This window comes from Stegodyphus dumicola, chromosome 7 (genome assembly GCF_044657685.1).
Source record: "Stegodyphus dumicola isolate Sdum_Otavi_A_Nest chromosome 7, ASM4465768v1".
Taxonomy (NCBI): domain Eukaryota; kingdom Metazoa; phylum Arthropoda; class Arachnida; order Araneae; family Eresidae; genus Stegodyphus; species Stegodyphus dumicola.
Window position 1 is genome coordinate 13,296,752 of NC_140774.1, and position 24,577 is coordinate 13,321,328.

At 33.8% G+C, this 24,577-nt stretch overlaps 1 protein-coding gene across 2 annotated transcripts in view; it reads left to right on the top strand.

Annotated features, from left to right (window-relative positions):
* Positions 1–23,926, top strand: part of LOC118196356 (pancreatic lipase-related protein 2-like) — a 110,814-nt gene extending 86,888 nt beyond the window's left edge. For both annotated transcript variants that reach the window (XM_085819889.1, XM_085819890.1), the window contains exons 6-8: positions 7,545–7,659; positions 14,077–14,256; positions 23,676–23,926. In XM_085819889.1, coding sequence (XP_085676015.1) covers positions 7,545–7,659; positions 14,077–14,256; positions 23,676–23,754 — 374 coding nt within the window. In that variant the 3' untranslated portion in view covers positions 23,755–23,926. The remainder of the gene's footprint in view (positions 1–7,544; positions 7,660–14,076; positions 14,257–23,675) is intronic.
* The last annotated feature ends 651 nt before the right edge of the window (positions 23,927–24,577 follow it).

The window sequence follows — 24,577 nt, forward strand, 5'->3', positions numbered from 1 at the left end:
TCTGTTATTAGGCGTACATATAGAATCATTAAAAGCATGCACTTCATGAACTAAAATTTTTAAATCAACAGCATAATTTTAATCTTTAACTAATTTTGTGATTTAAAAATAGATTTTACGCTTTTATTAGATTTAATACTGGTATCGCGTCAGCAATACTGTTCAAAATATTTTACAAAATGGTTACATAAATTTAAAAGCCAAAACAAATTTTTGGCTAGAGGAAACAAAAGACAAAAAATTTTATTACCGAATAATTATCTAATGATATTTTCTACTAAAGCAAAATGCAGATAATTAATCAAGTAAAATTTCCTTTTTTAATTATTCTGAAAACTGTATCTTGATTGTTGGCATCGGTAAAACACAATAAACGCCGAGTAATCCATCTTCACAGGCGCAAATTTAATTATCTCATACAAAAAGAAAAATTCATTCTACGTCTGCCTTTCTTTTCTTCGGAGATGGTTTTGTTTTCTTATCGATCGCCCTTTACAAACGTCCTTGCAGCCAGACTGATCGAAGAATATACCTGATTGCCGGACAGATGCCATTTATTCGGAAGGTGAATTTGGAGGGCAATTTCACTGATGATGTCTGCCGAAAATATGCTGCGAGCAATCGCCTAATGATCAGAAAATTCCCAGACTGCCATTCGTCCTTCTGCTGCAGCTGATATAGCGCAATATAAATTTGAAATCTGAAAAAAAATAATGTTGCATGAATTCTGAAGCAAATGAATTCTTCAAATACTTCGTCAGTAATGTTTTTGAATTATTTCTTATTTAATAGAGAAAGGAAAATGAGTTTCATTATTTATATTTTTCTAAAATAATTTCATAGGCCAAAACAAACCTTAATAAATTGAAAGGAAATATATTTTTAAGATTTCTGAGTAGCATTAAATTATTTTTTGCAAAGTTGAAATCTTAATTATTAAAACAGTTTTATTAATTTTAAAACTAGCAAATGACATCTTCCCATAAGAATTCCATTTATAGATTTATGTTATGTTACGAGAAAATAGTTCGTTCTTTTATTGATCTGACACTTTTTCGTTTTGGCAGCAGTCAATAAATTTCCTCAAGCTGAATTTTTGACTATCGTAAAGAAATTCATGTTATTCCTAGTCATACATGACAAAAAATGAAATGATTCTTTTTACTTTTTGGCACGAAGTAAAAGAAGTATTGTAATCTTAAAGAATTTCGGATATCATATTTCAAATGAAATATTAATTCTGACTGTTCTCGAACCCATTTGGAATATTTTTTGCATGACGTCTGTACGTACGGACAGAGTAAAGGATTCTTTAATTCAAAAGGGGTTGTAAAATGGATTCAAAATAATTTTTTCGTAATGCTGTGCGTACGTATGTATCTCGCATGACTGAAAAATTGATTAGCCATAGAACGTTGTACAGTGGAACTTCGATATACGAGCACCTCTATATATGAGAAATTCAAGATATGAGGAAAATATAAGCAAAAACATCTGTCTCTAAATATGAGCATTGACTCGAGTAACGAGCCAGGCTGTTGGTATGGGTGGCGCCATTTCCCGATCCGACTCGACTCGGGGATTCCGTTGACAGATCGCTCAGTGTTCCTTGATCTACGTGTTTGTGCGCATGTGAGTCAATTGTTTATTACATTTAATGTGAAAATAATTATTTTATAATGCCTTCGAAGAAGATTGTTGCCTCAGATAGTGCTTCAAAGGAAAATGAGGAAGCCATGGCCGTTAAAATCAGTGGGGAAGTTTGTTTCTAGATACGAGAAATTCACTATACGAGTTCAATGCTGGAACGAATTAAACTCATATCTCGAGGTTCCGCTGTATATGGGACTACTGTAGCATATAATTTTGAAACTCTCTTTTTTATTGCAAAATCAAAAGGATATGACGAAAAAGACATAGCAATGTTGATGGCGTAGAACGTAGATTGTTGAATCTGTATAATGAACGGCAAACTTGGCAATCAAGGCGGAAAGTATTCATCTTTACTTCAACTGTCACTTGGAGTCACAATTTATTTGGCACTCTAATCGTGCCTTTTTGAAAACATTTACATTTTTCATACTGTTGCTATAGGAAGAGAGCAGAGCGAAATAGCGTTTAAATGTGAAGAGAGGTAGAAGCTAAAGTGCGCAATTATCTAGTATTGAAGCTCACCAAGAGAAGGTTTTGGTTTAGGTTGCTTATTAAGAGAAAGGTCTCAATTCTCGAGATTTCGAGTTCAAGTTCCGAATTACGCAAATCATACGAGATTGATTGATCTAGAAATGACGCAGTCCAGAAAAAGGCGTCACTATTTTTAGAATAAAGAGGTGGAATCAAGAGGCTATTGCTAGTTTAAATTATAATTTTGATTTACATTTTCATATTTTTTATCTTATAAAATATGTAGCTCTGAAGTATACTTTAAATTAGCAATAGCCCCTTAATTCCTCTTTTTGGTTTGGGAACTCCCCCCCCCCCTCTGTTTTAAAGGAGTAGTAAACTTTTTCGAAACTGCTTCATATCTGAAAACTAATTTTGTGTCATGTCATTTTAACCTTTTGCATATTGCTTAGCCAAACGAAAGGTTTTACTCTAAATACCGTAGCAATCCAACTACTCTTTCTCTGCCTAAGCTTGCTACCTAAAGATGTCTCTTGTTCGACTGCTTCTATTAAAAATGTAATGCGTTATCACCAAAACTGTGGAGTGCAGATTGTCCTCATTGTGATGTGACATGAGAGGTAATCAATGAGAAATAAAGGTATGTTTGGATTATCTAGTGATTTTGTAATTCTTCAAAACTTCCAGGCATCTTCTATTACGTAATCGAAATTTCAGGGATCTAATAATTTCAGCCCACTCGCGAGTGCAGATTAATTGGAGTCTTCACTGAAGCGCACATCTAATATCATATTAACTGCAACGAACTAAATTACTTCATCACATATGCGAGGTTCACTTTGAAATTTTTGAGATATACATTGGTTACGAAATTTTAGAAGTGTTCACAAAGCAGTCTCCCTTAAGCATTAGTACACGTCTGTAAGCGGATTTTCCAAAGATTAAATGCCTCAAGCCCTTCATTTCTTGGAATCAATGAAAAAAAAATGCATTTATTAACCTCATCATTGATACCTTCAGTTTAAAAACGACGCCCATGTCAGTTCGTTTTTAGATAGTTTACTCACACATAGCTAGACAGAGTAAATAGGGTGGATGTTCTTTTACTTTGATGTGTTTTTATTCAAGAAACTCAACTGTGAGTCTTGCTGAATGAGGCAATTCGTTGTCACGGTGGAACACCAGTCTCCTAACATTCACTTCTTGAAGAATTTCTGGAAGACACTTAGTGGTGTACCAGTTATCTGTGACTGGTACGCAATTCTGTACTTTCTGAAGAAAACGGCATACATTACTTTTTTCACGGCACGTTATCTTTTCACCATTGTGGGCGTGGGATCATCTTCAATACTTTACTTTCTTGACGTGTTGGAACATACTTTACTTTCTTGACGTGTTGGAACGTCAAGAAATGGTATGTAAATTTCATCACCAGTTACGATTTTAGAAACAATTGGTGGTGACCACCATCTTTAAGTAACTTACGGGTTTCTTTACTGATTCTGACACACTCCTCTTTTTGGTGCTCAGTTGAATTATGGGAAACACAACGGCAAACTACATTTTTCATATGTAGTTCTTCATGAATGATTTTATTTATGGCGGCTGATCCAACATTATGTTCCTTCTGTATCATTTGGTAGGTACAGCGATTATCATCGATTAAGATTTTCCGTTTGCAGAAACATTATCCAGGATTACTGCTGAGAACGGCTTCATTTTGAAGAGAGTTGCAGCCTCTGTGAAATTCTGTAAACCATCTGAATACAGTAGCAAGGGTTAGATCTTCATTTCCAAATACGATATACATACACGATACATATACTATAATTACATATACGATAATTAAAAGTATACATTTCAAGTGTCAAAATTTTGCAATTAACAGCAAAAAACTTCAATCTTTTAGCTAATTATATGATTCAAAGTGATTTTATACTTTTACAATACTTAATTTTTATGTAATATAAGATATATTGTAGAAAAAATGGCACAAAATAAATCACAAGTTTAAAGGCTAAGAAATGTTTGGCTAGAACTAAAAGTCTGATGTGGACATCTCTTCCTTGTACAGTGTATTAAATTATGCACATTTTTTACGACACCTCATTTAAACTTATTTCCTGGAATTAGCGTCTATTCGCTTGCTATGCAGATACGTACGTATACGGAGGTCAAGTAAAAATTCCTTCTGAATCTATTTTACAATCTGTTTTGGAAAAAATGAGTCCTTTATTCCAGACGTACGTACATACGTCATGCAACAAAATAGTTAAAATTGATTCGAGAACGGTCAAAATGGATATTTCATTTGAAATATGACAACCGAAATTTTTCGCGACTAAATAAATTTTTCACGACTTAATCCGTACAAACTCTGCTTCGTACAAGGAAGTAAACAAGCAAAAATTTCCATTCAAAAAGATTCAATACTTAAAAGAAAAAGTGTTTAATTTTGCTTTTATATATCGTGTATAGTACATTAGAAACTACGAACTTCTTTGATTAAAGCTTGAAAACTTTGTCTTTTCCTACAAAATACCATTCTATAAAGGTTTTAAAGTTCCCGTATGATTTTGCAAAGTCACATTTCTATAAAATTCTTTTCTGTAAGAGCCTCGTAAAATTTGGATAGAATTTTATGGAGAAACGTTTCCACGAAGAGTAATCTATAAAGTTCCATAAGAATTTTTGTAAAGCTCTATCAGCCTGTATAAAAAACTTCGTAAAGAACGTCAAAGTGATCTTGTATAATGAATCGCATATTAAATAAAATGAAAAACGCAAGCGTTTTAGTGTATGTTGTTCATTTTTAGCAAAGCTCGAAATTTTAAATCTTATTTAAATGTTGCCCGAATATAAAGCAGGAAATACACATTAATCTACTAGAACGGTGTTTCTTAACTTTTTTGGCACGATGAACCACTTTAAAAATTTTAAATATGTCACGGACCCTTCTGTGAAAAAAAAAATTGCTTAAACATAATTTATTACAAAATATATCTCTTTTATTATTTAATTATTTTAATATTTTTATTTCATTAGTATAAAAATTTTGAAAAAATTAAAATTTTTAATGAGAAGTCTGTTGCTGCTTTTCCTTGATTAACAGATTGAATTGAGGGATGGCTTTCGACAAAGCAACGCGCATATCATGTTCGACATTCAGCCTGTTTCGATGTTTTGTTTTTATTGTGACAAGTGTGGAAAATCCCGCTTCGCAAAGATATACTGTAGCAAACGGAATAATGTCTGCCATAGCTCGTTTTACAAGCAATGGGTAGGCTGCTCTTAAAGAAGACCAAAACTCTCCAAGAGTCTTTGAATCGAAATCCATTTTTAACAAGGACTTTGTTTTCAAATCAATTAGCTCATCTTTGCAAGGTTCATGTCATCGATACAGTCAATATCACAAAGAAAAGGATTACGAATCCACAACTCATCTTTTATATTTATTCCATCCGAATTGAAATATTTTTCAAATGAAACTTGAAGTACTTCCAGGTGTTCACAGATTTCGTTTTTCAAGTTATTCACTAACAAACATAATTGTTGTATCAGGCCCTTGAATTGAAAGACATATATCGTTCATGTGGTTAAAAATGTCTGCCAAGTAAGCCAATTTACATATAAAATCTTTTTTCTTGAAATATTCGAAATCTTTTTCTTCTAAAAAAAGTGATACTTCTGTCTTCAACATGAAAATTCGTTTCAAAACCTGCCCTCGTGACAGCCAGCGCACTTCCGTGTGGTACAGAAGTTCCTCATGTTCTGCGTTCATTTCTTGACACAGTGTTTTAAAAAGACGATGATTAAGAGCTCTACTTCTAATAAAATTCACAGTTTTAATAACTATTGACAATACTTCTTTGAAGCTGGTTGGAAGAGTTTTTGTAGCCAGTGCATGTCTATGTAAAAAAACAATGTGTAACAATAACATTAGGAGCCTCTTTTTTTACCAAATGGGCAAAACCAGATTTATTGCCAAGCATCGCAGGTTCTCCATCCGTACAAAGTGAATGAAGTTTTTGTTTCCAGTCGAAGTCGTGTTTGAAAAAGAAAACATTTAAAATCGCTAAAACATCAACTGTCTTTGTAGTTTGCAAAAGAGGCTCACAAAATAAGAATTCTTCTTTGATAGTATCAGCAGACACGTAACGAACAAAAACAAGAAGTTGACTACAATTCGAGATGTCTGTAGTTTCATCCAGTTGCATACTAAAGGGAAATGGCGATGCTTTCAATTCATCGATGATCTGTTTCAAGATATTGCAAGAAATTTCAACTATTTTTGAATGTATCACATCCTTGGACAATGGAATAGCCTGAAGTTTTTTTCTCTGTTCCAGTCCACAAACTAGTTCAACCATTTCCAGCGCACATGGCTTAATTAATGTCTCTCCAGTAGTATGCGGTTTCTTACTTTTGGCAATACAATATGCAACTCTGAAAGATGCCTCAACCAAAGGTTTTTGTGAAATACCAAATCCAAGTTTGGTTAATGTTCCAGATTTCGAAAACTGGGCTTTCTTCTTTGTAAAAAATTCTAGATCTTTAGATGCAATTTCAGGATGAAGAGATTTGAGATGCTCTATCAATTTTGCCGGTTTCATACTGGCGTTTGCCAAAACTTTTCCACACAGAAAGCATTGTGGCTTTTCAACATCGTCCGATTCCTTCACGCAGCAGAATCCATATTTTACATACTTTTCATCACACTTCTTTTCTTTGCACATTTTGGATACAAAAAAATATCAAATAATCAAATTAAGAACAATTATTAAGACACAAAAAAAACTTGAAAAAAGAAATACTTTAATTACAACTTATGAAAAAGTAAAACAAATATTTTGTTTTAAAAAATTGCAAGAACTTTGCGGAACTGATTTTAACGTCACTTTATTTCCAAGTGAAGCAAAATTCATAGGCTACTTTGTGTTCCTAAAAATTTCAAATTTTATATGGTTTGCGAATGTTCTTTTCCTCGTATAGTGGAGGTCTCTATTATTGGGAAATGGCAGACAGACGGCTTACAGAGGTTGCCCGTGACAAAAAAAAGTTTTTTTTTTAAATATGGATGCAAACATTTTTAAAATTACGAGCATTCGGCGGACCCCCAAAATATGACCCATGGACCCTCAAGGGGTTCATGAACCACAAGTTAAGAAAAACTGTACTAGAAGGAAATCTATTGATAGCTATATGAAAAGACAAAAGTAGTTACCTATTCTGAAATCATTGCTTCATATTCTGATTTGATTTTATACTCAGTTTCAGTGTGCGACACAGGCAAAGGTAATAAGTTAAGTCAAATAGGAATAAAATCATGTCTGATATTTGTGGAGTTCGTATATTCTGTATAGTAATGTTACGCTTTGATGGAATCAAATTAAGTACTAAAATCATCCATTTCCTCCCAGCTGATGTCGTCAAACTCACTACTACTTTCGCCAAGGGCCTCAAGAAATCTTACGGCGCTGTCATTCTTACGCTTGTTGGACAAAATGGACAAAAGGAAAATATTACTTTGACAGAGTAAGTAACTGATTAACTGAAGTTCTGTACTTATTCCAGTGGTCTATCAAAAGCATCTGATTCACAAAAATGAAACAAATTGATTTCATTTGTTTTAATTTTCCCATTAGATACAACATTAAGAAATGTTTTGTTGGCTAACACGGAAAGTCGCCGAATGGCTTCACCACTTGGCGCGAATCAAAGCGAGATAACCCTACAAGCAAATAAATACAAACAAAATAACCTACAAACAAACAAATGTTTCTGCTTTTAAGGGTTTCCCAAAAGGGTTTGTAAAGATTTTTTACACTCTCACTGAGTTCACAATCTACAAATCTGCTGTTACAATCACTTCTACTGACCCTCTTCTTTTACTATCTTTTTAGCTTTATTCGTATTAAGCACCATTTCCTTCGCACTTATATATCGCATATACAATTCAACACGAAAATTACAAAAATTTTAAAAGCAGCATAGCAGCATACGTTTAGAATTGCAGCGTTAAGTGTTGGCATGCATTTTTCTATTTTTTCAGTCCTTTCTCGGTTTATCATGCCAATGTTCAGTTTTCTTACTAAGAGGGCTTTACAAAACTTTTTTTATCTTTAACGTCTTATGTGCTTACTTTATTTATTAAATATTACTTTCTTGGCGCTTACGTCACATAAAATTCGATTCAACGGCAAAATCACAAAATATTTAAAGATAATACATCTTTAGAATTTTCAATTTACACTCTCGCGTGCTAGAGATAAGAATGTTTTTTTTGTACAGTGTTGCCATTGCTCTCTTTGAAATTTTTGACTTTGTTAATCAAAAATTTGTTAAAGTTTTACAAAATATCAAATAGATAATAAAACAAATTCAAAATTCAGGCTTCTAGGTGCCGATGTTCGGGTGGAGGACTACGTTATTCAAAATTGGATGGTTCCAGGTATCTTTTTTTTTTTTTTTTTTTTTTTTCACTGTACGAGAAACAAGAACACGTACATGCAGATTCTTCATTTTTTAATTTCTTTAAATATAATACAAGGTAATAATATTTAATGGCAACAATTTAAAAAGTAATACGCCGCTTTTAGTGATTCGGTGTAAAATACCGTTTCGAAACTAATATCCCACTCGAGACTAGAGTCCATTTTGGGCAAACAATAATGCCAAGAGGGGGCAGTAAAGTATTCAGATGCCTTGTATATTTTCATAAAGCAATATTTCAGTTTAAATTTGGGAAAGAGTAGTATAACACATTAATGATTAAAATTATTTAATTTGTTACAAGTAGAAATATAAACATTATTCGAACAAAAAACAATTAATTTCTTATTAGTGACAGCAGATTTTTTGGGGGGAGAGTGGTTGCTCAGCTTAAAAATACAAGGTAAATTCTTTTATTAATATTCATTCAGCAACTTCAAATGTTTATAAAAGTTATGTATTAGATGCAATGTAAATTATGTCATACAGATATTTTATTAAAAATAAATATCACCAAAACATAAAATTAATTACGATGTATATGTATGTATGACATCACACTGATGTGCGAATAAAATTAAAGACTGTCTTTCTCAAGAAATGGCAGCTTCAATTTTTGTACCCGCGCCGTTGGCAAGAAACGCTTTTACATTACATTTAGCGTCTTTTTTATACTTAACTAAAGCTTTTTGTGTGTATTGTTGTTAATGGAAAAGAACCGGTTTGTTTATCGCAAAGAATACGAGGAATGTCTGTTTAACGAAAGGAATGCCTTCGTGGAGTATTTTCTAAGGGAAAGTGGGGAGTATATACGTTACACAGACGTATTGCGATGATTATTCAGCAGTAACAAAGAACTTGATTTTGTTTCCCAAATTTGATTCCTTACAAGATATTTAAAACAAAACTCCTGTAAATATTCGCTCTAGAACCAGTTATCGTAAAAGTAACCTTTTTTTTTTAGGCTGTTTGCATTTGCATTTCAATAGATTCCTCATATAACATTTCCTGAACTACACAGAAAGTGCTTAAGTATGCGATTTTATACAAATATGCACCGTGTTCATAAAAGTCCTTGCATGGCCTTTATTTTCGCAACCGCCGTTCGTAGACATTAAGTCCACTTACAAAAATATTTTAAATGATTCAGATTCATATTTTCATACTTTTAAATAAAAAAATATGTATAAGAAAATATAACTTTTTACACGTTCCTTTGGGAACACTTTGCGCTCGTCATGAAAAATGAAATATAAAAAGTTTAAGTTGTACCGTTAGGACACTATTATAAGCTGTTTTGAGTTCCCTCACGGTGTTTCGTTGTAGTTGGAATTTTTCATCGATTTTTAATCTATTTCCTAACCTGACTTCCCATCGAGTGCTAATTTTGAACACACACTGTTTGTCAATGGCAATGCAATGTGGAGAAACGATTCGATTCAGTTTATTTTATGTTTAAACGATTTTGCCTTTGGAAATGTAGAAAGAAGTTGTTTGGCAACGTTTATTGCGTAGCTACTTTTTAGTCAGAATCTCTGCTATTTGTAGGCTTTCCTCAATAAATTATTTTCTGTCAATTACGGGGCGAAATACAGAGTGATTTTTATTAAATGGGACAAAAATAATATCATAATACAAATTCTATAACTGATTTATCAAACTGAAACAAATTAATTTTGAAACTACAATTACACAAGATTTATTTAGCAACAACGAAAAATCTTCCGGTTTCGAAACCTCAGCTAGAGGTATTGCTAATCAAAATGGAGCCATCCATGCATGAGAAAGAGTACTCTGTTTTGGAATATTTTTCCAAATCATCATCGTTTATCGTCGTTCAAAGATATTTCCGCTTTCAATTTGATATCATCACAACTTCGAACGGTGGGTGAAACAGTTTCAGGATACGGGCTGCAAGAAAACCGACCCAGGACGAACAGTAGTGAAGACCAAAGTGGTTTAAAAAATTCGTGAAACGTTTTTATGGAGTCCCACAAAACCAATGCGTCATGCGAGTTCTGAACTCAATGTGTTTCATGTAACGGTGTGGTACGAAAAGTCCGCAATTCCGGCCATACACCTTTCAAACGGATAAAAACCGATACATAAAACTTTCTGTGAGAATTTGCAAGATAAACTGGAGGTAGATGATTTCGCGATCAGACTTGTGCTTACGTACAAACCCACTTTTCACGTTTCTGGCGAAGTTAATCGTTATAATTTATGATTTTGGGACATGGAAAATCCTCATTAAGTAATGGAACATGAGCGTGAGTCTCCAAGCATAAACATTTTCTGCATCATTTTCAACAATGTTTTTGGTACTTTCTTCTTTGTGGAAAATAGATTACCGGGTGCATTTACCAAAATATGCTATCAGAGTGGTTTGTTCCCTTAGTTGTAGGAAGCGGTTCCAAGCTTCATTCTGCAGCAAGGCGGTGCTCCACCATATTTGCATAAAAACGTAGTACAGTACTTGAACGATATTCCACCTCATCACTGGAGTGGCCGTAATAGGTCAAACGATATGCCATTGCTTTTTTTGGCCCTCGAGATCTCCAGATCTAACCCTCGTGATTTTTTCCTATGCATTTTAAAGACAAAGTGTTAACGACATGCCTCTACAGCAACGCAGTGGATAACAGAAATGCTCGAATAAAACACATTCTATCACGACTATGGGAAGAAATGAAACATCGCATAGATATTTGCCGTGTCACCGGATAGGCACATACAGAACATCTATAGAAACTTAGATAACTATAGTTTCACTGTAAATTTGATTTATTAAAACAAAATAATTACAATATTCATAGGTATGCTTTCTTTTTATCCCATTCAATATAAAACTCTCTGTATTTGAGTTTGCTTTAATAATAATGTATTAAGAAATTTAAATTTTTGTCTTTTTACTAGTACTGTTTCAATATTTCAAAACTGTTATCTGATAGAGCTGTTGTACAGTGATAAAGGGAAATCCAGCTATCTTAGTGCCGTGTTATATGGGGTTTTGTATCTCCCCCGTTCGAAAGCTGTATTGCAGGTTGCTTATACTTTTCAGCTACATGTTAATTTATTTTTAGCTCATGGGCCTTTAAGGATTAAAAATTGTATGGATAGTTATGACTTTCTTGACGAAGAAGAAATAAACGTTTCATATTAAATAACTTTCATATTAAATAACCTAGAGCCAATGCAACCTATGCGACGTGATTTAGGGCGGCAAAACTTTTATAATTTAGGTAAGCCGTGAGCAGCATAATTAAGAAGCCACGAATATTGCAACGGGCTGTTTAGTGCCGGCTGTCAAAATGTCTAGCACGGACCTTGCTGATGAGTCACAGCCTGATGACATCAAAGGAGAAAATGAGTAATGACAAATGCTTCAATAATGGTAGCGCAAAGTGCCAATAACAAACTGTAGGAAGCATTAATAATGACTGATGTCATTTTTATGCTTTTGTTATATATGAAAGTACAGTTGTATACGGAATATCGTAATACGTTTTTAAAGTTTATCCTGTTTAACCGTAATTCTCGTTTAAGCAAATAATGTAGTGCATGTTTTAATTATTATAAATTATTTAAACATGGGTACTTTCATTTTCTACGGTGGATTTTAACTAAATTCATTTTTAGTCAATTTCTTTTTGAAAATTTTCAGCAGACATGTCTCTAAAAAAAATTACTGTTCATTCTATTCTATTTTCACATTCACAACGCTCTATCTCTTTTAGTTAATAATTTTAATTCCTAACGCTTTTAAAATTCCAAAAACTTAAAATTTCAATTTTCGTTACTGTTTCTGCCGACAGATAGCGTTCGTTCGCTTTACTCCTATAGGGTATAAATATAACCATGACTTTCCCTTCGTTGCTTTATTTATTAAGATAGCTTTTACGTGATTGCGCCTTTTCGTGATCCAGGCCTGCGGAAAAGCCTACAGGATGACGTTCAATCTTTTTCTACTTTTAAAGAGTCGTAATCTATCACTGAACATAAAATAAAGAACATAAAATAAAGCCCAGGTAGGCAAACAACAAACATCAGCGTTATATTTTCAAATTCTCACAGTACTAGTTTCGACTGTTTTACCTAACCATCATCTTCAGTTGCAAAAGCGCAAAATGAGCTGCAAAAGCGCAAAGGACAAACTTTAATGAAATTTGGTATGAATATACATTTATAAAAGAGAAAGAGATATATCGTATCGTTCATCATTTTATGTACGTAGGATTATCAATAAAGGTCATAGTGAAGGGATGTCTAAAATCCACATTGTGATATCGAACTGAAAATGAGCCTGATATGGGGTATGGTCCCATCTCACAGCCACATAGGTCGCGCAGCATGACGATATACTGAACAGGAAGAAGTTGAGAATTCCCTGTAGCAGTCAATCCCACTCCTACAGCAAGGCAGTTTTAATTCTGGGATGGTTATCGGAAGGGGATCTTGAGATGAAACTGTCATTCCAAGAGAGTCCCATTCTGTTGGGGTTAAAGTCTGGCCAAGCCATGTTGTGAATATCCTCACTTTTCCGGTTAATCAAAGACCAGCTGAGCTCTTTGTAGAGGAGCGCTGTCCATTAACAGAAACCCAGGAGCAACTGCGCTCCTAAAAAGTCGAACATAAGGCTCTAAGATCTCCTCTTTGTACTTCATAGCAGTTAGGGAGCCCTTTTCAAATACATTTAAGAGTATGCGGCCGTCCAGCATAATGCCTGCGAAAACCATTGCACCTCAACCATTGCAAAATCCTTTTCCCTGATGAGGGAGGGATGATATTGGGTTCCAGGCTGTCTCCAGATACAGGTACGCCGAGAATCAGTGTCCGAGCTGAATCTCGACTGTCTGTAAAAAGCGTGGTGCTCCGCTGAAGTCTGGTCGAAGGCACCTATTGTCTGCACCATGCGAAACGCGCTTTTTTGTGTACTGCAGCGAGCAGGAAGCGTATAAGCATTCTGGAGCGGAAAGCAAACAGCGGGTCTTCTGCCCATGCCAGAAGACCCGCTGTTTGCGTCATGAAGCCTTCGGGCAACTGTAGATCGTGACACTCAGGTTCCAGAGGAGCATACAACTCACGGCGACATAATTAGTACCATTGGTTCAATACTTTTTGTATAAATGAATACAATTGTGAAATACTCTTAATTTTGCATATAAGTGTCTGTTTCGGAAAGCCCTCCGTCAAGGCGTCCCATCTTTCGATCAGCCAACTTTATCATATTCAAATACCTAATCTAAGTTGAAAGTCTGCATCACTTGTTTCAATACTCAAATTGGAACCGTGGATCTACAAGCAACCGTCCAAGAGCTGTAATCGGGTAGTCTTTATGAAATATGTTATGTATTATTTTTTAAATTAAGATGTCAAAATGTCATTTTTAGCTTTTTAAATATTATCAAACTTATAACTTATTTTTATTTGCTGTTTAAATGTTAAAATTTTTCTTTACAGAAAAGACGAGAAACTTGTTCCTGGAGGAGTAAAAGTGCTGGCTATTACACTGGGAGAACCTTTTAAACCACTCAAAGAAATACAAGCTCTTTATTTGAGATATAACGGATGGTTTACGAAAGGTGAAGAAACATTCGGTATCGATTCGGTAACAATTAAAGATAGCGAAGATGAATACGTGTAAGTATTTATAATATATTTAGATTATTTAGCCCTATTAACTGAACAAAAAGTACGTAAGTTTATAAGGTATTTCTCCCGCCTTCTTGGCATGCCTTCGTGGTGTATTGGTCTGCACGCTGGGCGCGTATTCCAGAGGTCCGCGGTTTCGATTCTCGGTGAAGGCGTTGCATATTTTTCATCTTTCCTGCTTCCAAAATAAATCTAATGACTCTACAAGTTCACATGAATTACATTTAGGAATAGTATGTTTATTGTCTTTTTCAGTTTCTGGTAATTTGATAAAACTGCCAATTAAAACGAATTGCCAATGAAATTTAAATTATTAAATTATTGATAATTTTTGTGTAATTTTGATATATTAAAAATTTATTTACGTGTACGCATATGGATCGTTACCATAGAAACACTAAGAAACTACTTCATCTACTACTAAAATTAAATTTATTTTTAAAATTTATAAACTCTTTATATAATGTCGCCTATAAAAATCATACTATGCTGGAATTCTAATCTAGAACTAAAAATCTAGTTTTTGTACAAAATAAGCCAGCCCTTCAGAAAGCTTTCTTATGCACTGCATTTGTTGGTCTTGCAATTATTAAAAAGCCATAAGCTGTTTCAGTGCACAGGGTGGCTCCCTATCGCACACATAACTTCTGGGAGGAGTAGACGAATCGGGATCAGATGGTAGTGCAGGGTCGGAATGCCATTAACATGTGTAAATGTTAGTGAAAAATGAAAGAGCGTCAAATGAGTGAAGAACATTAGTTTGTAAATGAGTGAAGAACAACGCCAAATGAGTGAAGAACATTAGTGAACACATTAACATGTGTAAATGTTAGTGAAAAATGAAAGAGCGCCAAATGAGTGAAGAACATTAGTTTACTAAATTTTACTGAATCCCTTTTCAATGCTCAGAAATGTTCCAGCAGAACCTTAAACCATTCCAAACTTCGAAGAAGCTTGGGCCTAAAACATCTCATTAAAAACGCAATGCTGCAAAAAGACTATTCCAAATCTAGACATCCGTATGATAAACAGCAACTTAGTAGACTGAATGAAAAAGTCAGGTCTCTTACTAACTCACAACCACAAGAAGACTGGACCAACTTTCTGAAATCACTGTCTACTGATGATAATTCCATCTGAAGAGCTATTTCTAGATACGGATAGTGCTACAATAAGATTTCCCCCTTAAAAGCGACTACAAGATCAATTACACCGAAGCATAGAAGGCAGAACTTTTAGCAGAACACCTGGACTCTGCTTTTTGCACTAACAACATTCATGACCCAACAGCAGAACACTTAGTCTCTGAATTTCACTCCAATCACACAGCAATCCCGCTCGCTAACAACATTATTCGAATCCGGCCGTCAGAGATTATTGGCTATATCAAGAATTTGAAACCTAAGAAGAGCCCTGAGATTAATCTGACAACCAACAAAATGATCAAGATGTTGCCACTTAAAAGGATTTTTAAACTCACTAATATCTTCAGCATTATTCTACGTTGACAGTATTTTCCTTCTGAATGGAAAACAGTCCACAACACTTCTATACTGAAACCTAAGAAGTCAGCTAGCCAGCCAGGATCCTACCAGCCGATTTGTCTACCCCCGGTCTGAGAAAAATTATAAAAGCAGTCATCCTTAGAAGAATGCAAGATCACCTAGACAGAGATAATATACTGATTCCACATCAGTTTGGTTTTAGAAAAAAAAAAAAACCTGTCGACCTCCTTCCAACTATACCGAGTGGTTGAACACATCTCAGGAGGAATGCGTCATAAAAAATTAACCGGTGGACTCTTCGTAGATATGTCCAAAGCGTTCGACCGAGTTTGGATGGATGCACTCATATACAAGATTCATAAATTGGGCTTCCAAGATTATATTACACACATAATGAAATCCTACTTAGAAAGTAGACATTTTGTTGTTCACGTCTCTAAGATACACTTTACTAGCCGTGCTATTTCAGCTGGTGTTCCACAGAGATCCTGACAGCCCCATTCTCTTCAACATTTACGACATTCCTCGCACACCTAACACTACGCTTGCAATGTACACTGATGATACAGCGATCCTTGCTCAGTTCTTAGTCCAGTCATACAACATCTCCAAAATCACATACGTGCATTAGAGGCCTGGCTACTAAATTGGAAAATCAAGGTAAATGTTGACAAAACTTTTGCAATATTATTTACCAGGAAGATCATTAATCAGCAATAGCAGTTCTATATAGAAACTCTCTCCTGGACTAAGCAAGTCGTTTATCTTGGGTGATCCTCATTAATCACAAATTCTCTCATATGATACACAACTATATACTATACGGGTCCTCACAAATTCTCTCATATGGTACACAACTATATATTATACCGGTGCGTAAGGCTAGACTCTGCCCCCCCCCTAATTGCCTGAATCAGAGTTCTATCTTTTGATGACAAATTACTCACTTATAAGTCCATCTTGCAGCCCATAATCTGTTATTCTTATCCGCTCTGGGCATAGTCATATAAATGGTATAGGGAAAAGTTGCAAACTGCCCAGGACAGTGTTCCAAGGAAGATTACGGTCGCATCATGGTACACTATTCGTGAAGAGCTTGGAATTGTCAATCTCAGAACATTTTGCTACCGTTTGGCTAAAAGTTTTCATTGTCGTATTAGAAACAGTAACAACACTGAACTGCGAATTTACAAATACGTTTATAATGATGTACAAAACATAAGACGGCCTATGGATATTTTCAATCCTAGAAATATTATGGAAGATTAATGAATTATTACTTTGCTTTCTTTTCCTACTTCTGTCCTATGTGTATTCTTATGGGTAATTTTTATTCTTCCTACTGTTGCTATGACTTTTCGCACTTGCTCACCATTTCTCATTGTACCAGCTCGACAGTTTTCTGAAGTTTCTCCCCATTTATCCATTAGTTAGTACAAATTTTAATACTTTTTATATTATTAGAAATCTAAAAATATTAGTATAAATCTTATATATAATTTTATTATAATCCATCTTTAGTTAGTTGAGTGGCTATTTCGGAGATTTGTATTTTTCGATTCGGAGTAGGGTTCGCCCAGTTACCCGGGTACCTTAAACACCGTTCCACAAGGGAACATCAATTTATTTATCAATATAGCAACTGCGATATTAAGAGAGGTCATCAAAGGAACTCGGCCATGCCCTAAAACACATGCCTTGCCAGCGACACAACGTGAATTCGTTTAGAAATATTTCGGGCGTCTCTCGGATGGCAGATGCGAAGATCAATGCGACAAGATCTTCCTCACTTTCCAAGGATGTATTCTACTCCATACTTTCTATGCCGTCCCCTCTTCCCCCCCCAAAAAAAAAAATTCCAAGGAGGATAGTTTCGATGATCGTTCAGACAAATGAATGGGAACCACCGCGCATAGTTGCCATTTACATTGGTCATCAAAATTAAAAAATAATACTGGAAAAAATAGGCTTACTAAGTTTATGTTAAAAACCAATGCCCAATGTTGTAATTATTCATGTTAATTAAATACAATTGAACACAAAATTGCACTTCCGCGCATAATTTAGCAACGGAAGTATGAAAATTCGGTTGTTTACAATATGGTACGCAATGGACGCATATTCGAATTCCGGTCTGTAGTGTTGCTTAAAATGAATGTGGTTTCTGAGAGTGATCAGTATTCAGTAGTTACTTATGTTAAATGGTTGTGTACAAATTTCTATTAATAATTTTCCATTAAGCATCAGTTACGTTTTATTTCTACCATTATCCTTTAAGTTTGATGACCAGTGTAAAATGCTCCCGAATGTAACGGCTTAAATGAAGGGGAAGATACTTCTTGCTTAAATCACTAACGCTTCCTAAAAAAAAAAAAAAAAAAAAAAAGCTTGCAACATCGTTTATCTAAATAAACAGGCAAGAGACATGGGCCTATTATGTATTTTCCCACAAGGCCGAAGAGCAAATCGGTGTTATGCTATGCATGGCCATAATGCACAGGTCTTCCCATCGCCCATGCATGCGAATTATTAACACTGTAACAGTGTCCCGTGGTGAAGTCTGCATCGTCTGTGAATTAGATTGAAGTTGGTAAAATACCGTTGAGCAGAGGCAGCTCTCTGGTGGTAATTATGAGGCTGCAGTACTTGAGTACCTGCATACACTGCTTTGCATACACTGCTTACGGTATGGGGACAATTAGCTCAAGTTCAGGATTCGCACCAAACATATATCTATCTATATACCTACCATCTTAGCCGGTTTGGTAGGCTCTGGATTTTTATTCTTACATGTTGGTAGACTGTACATTTTTCGCTTTAAGCTTTGATTGATTAAATTATGTTGTTTTTGTGTTCCGGTTAAGGTTACTTACACCCATAATTAATCCCCATGCAAGAGTTGTAAAATTACCAACAATTTAAAAGTCGCACTAGGCCTAACGAAGCCGCCATTTTTTACATTTGAAACTCTTATTGGAATACGGAATATGGGGAATTAAGTACGTTGGTGTATGCAGTACCTTTTTCTTTCTGCCCAGTAGGAGCAAAAGTTATTTTTCAGTCTTGTGAACTGAATTTTGTCATCCTGCCCGTTGGATGAATTGCTTGTTTTGGCGTAAAACTGAAATTTTAATTGTAAAAATTATTTTTTAACTGTATGTGTTTTAGATTTTTCTGTATTTTACAATTTTTAATGAAAATGTTTCGAATTGTCAAGTATTTTTTCCTTGCCGCGAAGTGAGATCTGAATTAATTGAATTAGAAATACATCTATGAATCTATCTCTAATGAATTTCGAGGAAATATGTTTAAATGAAGTGCAGCGCAAAAATGTGTATAATTTAATAGGCCGTACAAGGAAATCATGTGGTGTCAGTATCAGATTTTTATCATCATTATTATTTTAAGTTATGGTTTTTTAAAAAGTCCCTGATTCGCATAAATATTTTCAGAAATCGAAATTGTTTTCCGAGCTGATATTGAGTATTGTAGGAAATAGTTTTGGAAGTTATGTATGTTTTAAATGACAAAAATATTTATTTATTGGCCAAGTAAAATTTTAAAAAAAAATTTTCCATAAGTAACGAAATCCAAATTTTAATGCGGTTTCTCAGTTCCTATACTTATAGTGGCTCACAAAAGTAATCGGACACTTTAAATTTTTGTATTCTTTAACGAACATAAAAACTGAAATAAATTAAAGCAAAAAGAAAGGCTTTTATTTTGATTAAATATAAATTCAACATCTTTTTGTAGTAAATACATTTTTGCAAAGATGAAAATTAAATTTAAAAATCACTATTTTTTGTTTAATGAGGAAGAATATTCTCGCAAAAATAATCGAACGCTTTTAGTAACAGCCAAAAAGGACAAAAACCTACATTGTTTTTTCTTCTTAACATGTTGTGAGATTACCTTTACACTTTCGGGCATTGACTTCACAATATGGTGGTTTTTTTTTTTTTTTTGTTTCTTTGTTTGTTACTATTTTTGGTCATATTTTATGCCACTCCTCTTGAATCGCTGGTTTCAATTGCTGCCTCGAAGATATGCTTCTGTTTTCAAATTCTCGGTTCTATTTCCTGCAGAATATGTTCAATGGGATGAAGATTTGTCGATTGGGGTGGTACCTTAGTTACTTCTGGACATTTAAATAACAGCAAAAGTCTAACATTGTGCGCAGTATGCTTTGGATCTTTGCCCTGGTAGAATTTAAAACTATTGTAACTATATTACGTTGTTGTGCTGACGATGCCAAATTTCTCTTCAAGATGTCAAAGTACTTATACTAATCCATACTATCTATATGAGCTCTATATTACCAGCATCGAAATGTGCCATAGATTCCCATATGATAACTCCTCCTTCTCCGAGTTTAACACTTGATACAAAGTTTTGCTTCCGAATTTTTTCTTTGTGTTTTCTCCACACCATCATTCGTCCAGAAGATGCTAAATTTGCTTTCATCAGCATATAACACTTTTTATTTCCTTGTTCAAAGTAAAGGAAGTATTGTAATCACGAAAAATTCCGAGTACCCTATGTCATCGAAAATATCCATTTTGACCGCTATCGAATGCAATTTAACGATATTTGTATGTGACATCCGTACGTAAGGATAGAATAGAAGACTCTTTCCCCCAACGAATTATAAAACTGATTTAAAATGGATTCAGAAGAGATGTTTTTCGTGGCGTCAGTACGTATGTATGTATCTCGCATAACTCTAAAACTAGCAGGTGTTTTTCTAGATCTTTCAGTTTTTAATAAAGATATTTTGAGTTTTTATATATTTTTGCCTTGCCGTGAAGGGAGAACTGAATTAATTGAATGAGAAATATATCTCTAATGAAATTGGAGGCAAAAAGTGTTTTCTATTAGAGCAAATATTGTCGCCAGTCTGTCTCGGACAGAGGAGAATGTTTACGAGTAGCGCATGCGCATTAGGTAAGTGGCGCTGAATCGTTTTTCTTTTACACGTTGTTTTAGATGTATTATAGTATTTGAATATAACATGTGACAACGATTAGATAATTCTTCAGGTGATATAATTTTTGGGCATTCTCAGTTATAAGATGAATGAGATGTAACGCTGCTAAGTGAAACTAGCGCCAGAGTATCGCTATGGTAAATAGTAAATGTAGCGAATTTAAAAAAAAAGTATTTATTCTGTTGTGGTTTATGCGCTATTAACGAAGTAGATTTAATTCAACCCAATAAGTTTAAATGAAATGCAAGAAAAAATTCGCATAATTTAATATTCCGCACAAGGAAGTCATGTAGTGTACACATCAGGTTTTTTGCAGTTGTCATCGATTTTGTTTCATGGATTTTGCGAAAGCGATTCGAAGTTTTCGGATTTTTTAATTAACATAAAATTTCTCCTTGTTGCTTGCCCATGATATCCTACAGATCTCATTGCACATCTTATAATATTCCATGCCATTCACGAAGTTCCGCAACAAGTTTAGGAGCACTCTTTCGTGGATTCTTTTATTATTTCTTAGAATAAAGCGTATTATTCTATCAGGTAACTGAAGCGTATTATTTATCAGGTAACTGATTGATGGTATTCCAGGTTTTCATTTGGTTTGAATACGATTCTGTTTCTTTGTAAGGTTTGTCCTTAGTTCTTAACAGTTATTTTAATGAATGAGAGTAGTCGAAGTTTCACTGACTTTGAGAAAGAGCCTCAGAGTTTCTGACTAGCGCGCGTTTGCCTTTTGGCTAAGTCTCTCTAAGCTGTTACGACGTTCGGCCGTATTACCAAAGAATTTGTACACAGGCTCTTGATAGCTTCGCTAGTTTATTTAATATTTAGAGGCCAACTAGTTAGATTTGTGGTAGTTTTGGCTACGTCTCTTTAGTGAAATTCTTATTTCTTGTGTTCAAGCTCATGTGGAGGCTTTGCTGTACGCCATGAGAAAGGGGGACGGTAATTAACCCTTCTCGAGTTTACGTTTCTGATACTGAAGTAAAGCGATTATTCGCTTAGCTGTTCACTAGGTTCCTTCACATTTAGTTGTTAAATAAAAGGGGTGGAAGCCCACATCTTATAACGCCTAATAATATCAAACACTGTAGAATTACTTAAATTATGTAAATAAGCACTTTTTCTAAAAGGTTTCCTTTTTGTATGCATATCAATAACTGATCTGAGGGTTTCTAAGGATGTTTCCTTTCATGACCGAGCCATTGCAAGAAAACATTAACGAATACTTTCTAAAAAGAGAATTCGAATTATGAAAGCAAACGACTTTTATATTCTTGCCTAGCTCCTTTAACCAATCTTATTCCATAAAATTTCATTATTTATTTATTATAGACAATTTTAATTAGATATTATAAAAATGTCCGATTAATTTTGTGGTATCTTTTTTACTTCCTTGTACGAAGTAAAAAGGTAAACGAACGAAGTACGAAGTAAACGTATATAAATATATGTATATATATATATATATCCACTTTGTTAGCCGGCTCAGTGATCTCAGTTTCTTTACTCTTATATGTTTGTAAGTTGTGCATTTTTTGCTCTAGAAATGATTGAATTATGTTATTCTTATCTTCCGGTTAAGGTTTTTGTGCCTTTAGTACATGCAATATTTGTGGAGTTATTAACAATTTAAAGGTTGTTTGTGCAGCTAAGCCTAATTAATTTTGTGATGGCGGACATGTTTGTTTACATTTGAAACTTGGCAGAATTTCGAATTTGTTGCCAATCTAGAGAAACTAAGCTTCCCAACGACAAAGATAACGCCTTCTTTTATTATTGCGAATTAAATCATGCTTAATCTATTCTGGAATTGATTCGAAGAAATAAGTGTTTAAGATTTACTTCGTAATTTTTAATATAGATATTTTGAGTTTTTATCTATTTTTGCCTTCTCGCGAAGTGAGAACTGAATTAATTGAATGAGAAATACTGAATCGTCTGCGAAAAACTGTTTCTTTTTTGTTTTGTTTGCTTAATTTCTTTTATATATCGTTTTAGATTTATTTTAGTATTTGAATAGAGCATGTGGCAACGATTAGATAATTCTTCAAATGATATAAATTTATATGCATTCTGAGTTATAATATGAACGAAATGTAACGCTGTTAAGTGAACCTAGCACCAGAGTGTCGCTATGGTAAACAAATATAGTGAATTTTAAAAAACTACATTTATTCTATCGTGGTTTATGCGCTATCGACGAAATACGTAGATTTAATTCAATCCAGTAAGTTTAAATGAAATGCAAGAAAAAATGCATATAATTTAATATTCCGTGCAAAGAAGTCATGTGGTGTACACATCAATTTTTTTCCCTTCATTTCTGCCTAAAGCGTTATTTCTTATATTTACTCTTTAATTTTTTCAAATTCATTTAGTACAAAGAGAGAGCTAAGAAAATATGTATTGAAAGAAAAAACGTTCTATGCTTTTCTCCTATTACTTATTAAAATGAAAAAAAAAAAATTATAGTGGCCGATCATTTTTGTGAATATAGTATATCTGAGATACATCCAGATAGTATATCTAAGAATTTTATGAAAAAATATGAAAAAGTAAAGTTATAAGAAGTTTGACTCCGGTACTACAAAACTACCCGGGATATTTAATTTCAATGTTTGCAATTTTTGGTGTTGTTTTCAACTTTTTTAAGAGATCGATTAATTAAGTTAGAATATTTGGAGGAAATAAATTTAAATGAAGTGTAGCAAGAACTGTAAATAATTTAGTAGGCCGATCAAGAAGGTCATTTGGTGTCCTCATCAGATTTTTTTAATTTTAGAATTCTTTGAAAAAAAACAAGGTGATGAATAATTTTTCTAAATAATTAGTAGCACTGGAAATTTCTGAAATACATTGAATATATGCCTGATCCACTTTAATATGTTATTCTGCCCTTTTTTTTTCAGCTACAAAAGCTGCAATAATGGTTTGATTTTGAAGGACAGTGAATATCAAACTTTAAAGGAAACTGACGTAACCTGCTGAGGAACAATGACAGAAAGCATTATTTTTATCATTAAAATAAAAATTCCAGCCAAAGTTCATGATAATTTTATGTAAATAAAACTTATTTTTTTAAACTACTCGTATTTATACTTCTTAATAGTAGAGTGGATGTACTTCATAATCAGGAATGAAATAAAATATTTTAACTGACTGCTTAATAAAATTCTTTATCTCACTGCAATAAAGAAATTTAAGCTTAACTTTTAATGTAGCTGATATATAAACATGTGATGCATATATATCTTAATTCTTGAGAATCGTTTATTTCACTTTTTTTGGGGGGCGAGGGCAGGTGCGCGTGATAACTGATCTGTTGGGGACAGGAAGCAACTTGCGACATTTTGTCTAAGAGAATAAAAAAACAATGTTCTTTTACAGGGTAATACATAATGATTGAGTGTTTAAATATCTTAGTGAAATTAATATTAAAATAATATATCACAGCATTAACAAAACAAAAGAAATTATTCAGCTTGTTCTTCAATGGAATTTATGGATTTAATCTTCATTTCTTCGTTATCAGTTCCATCATATGCGTGATACTTGATTAAATCTATTCAATGAACTGCAATGGAAACTAGGAGTTTTTATGAGTTAAAAAGTTCATAACGCATTTAAAGAAATAAGCAACGAATACCTTTGTATCGAACAAATTTGCCTTTTAGCTCACCTTGTTAGAACTGAAAGAACAAGCACAAAAAATGACAAATATAAATATAAGCTAAAAATATGTAAATCAAAATTTTAATTTTAACTTGCTGGCAATCTGTGTTTTAATTTGGTTTTTTCTTCCTGACTAAAG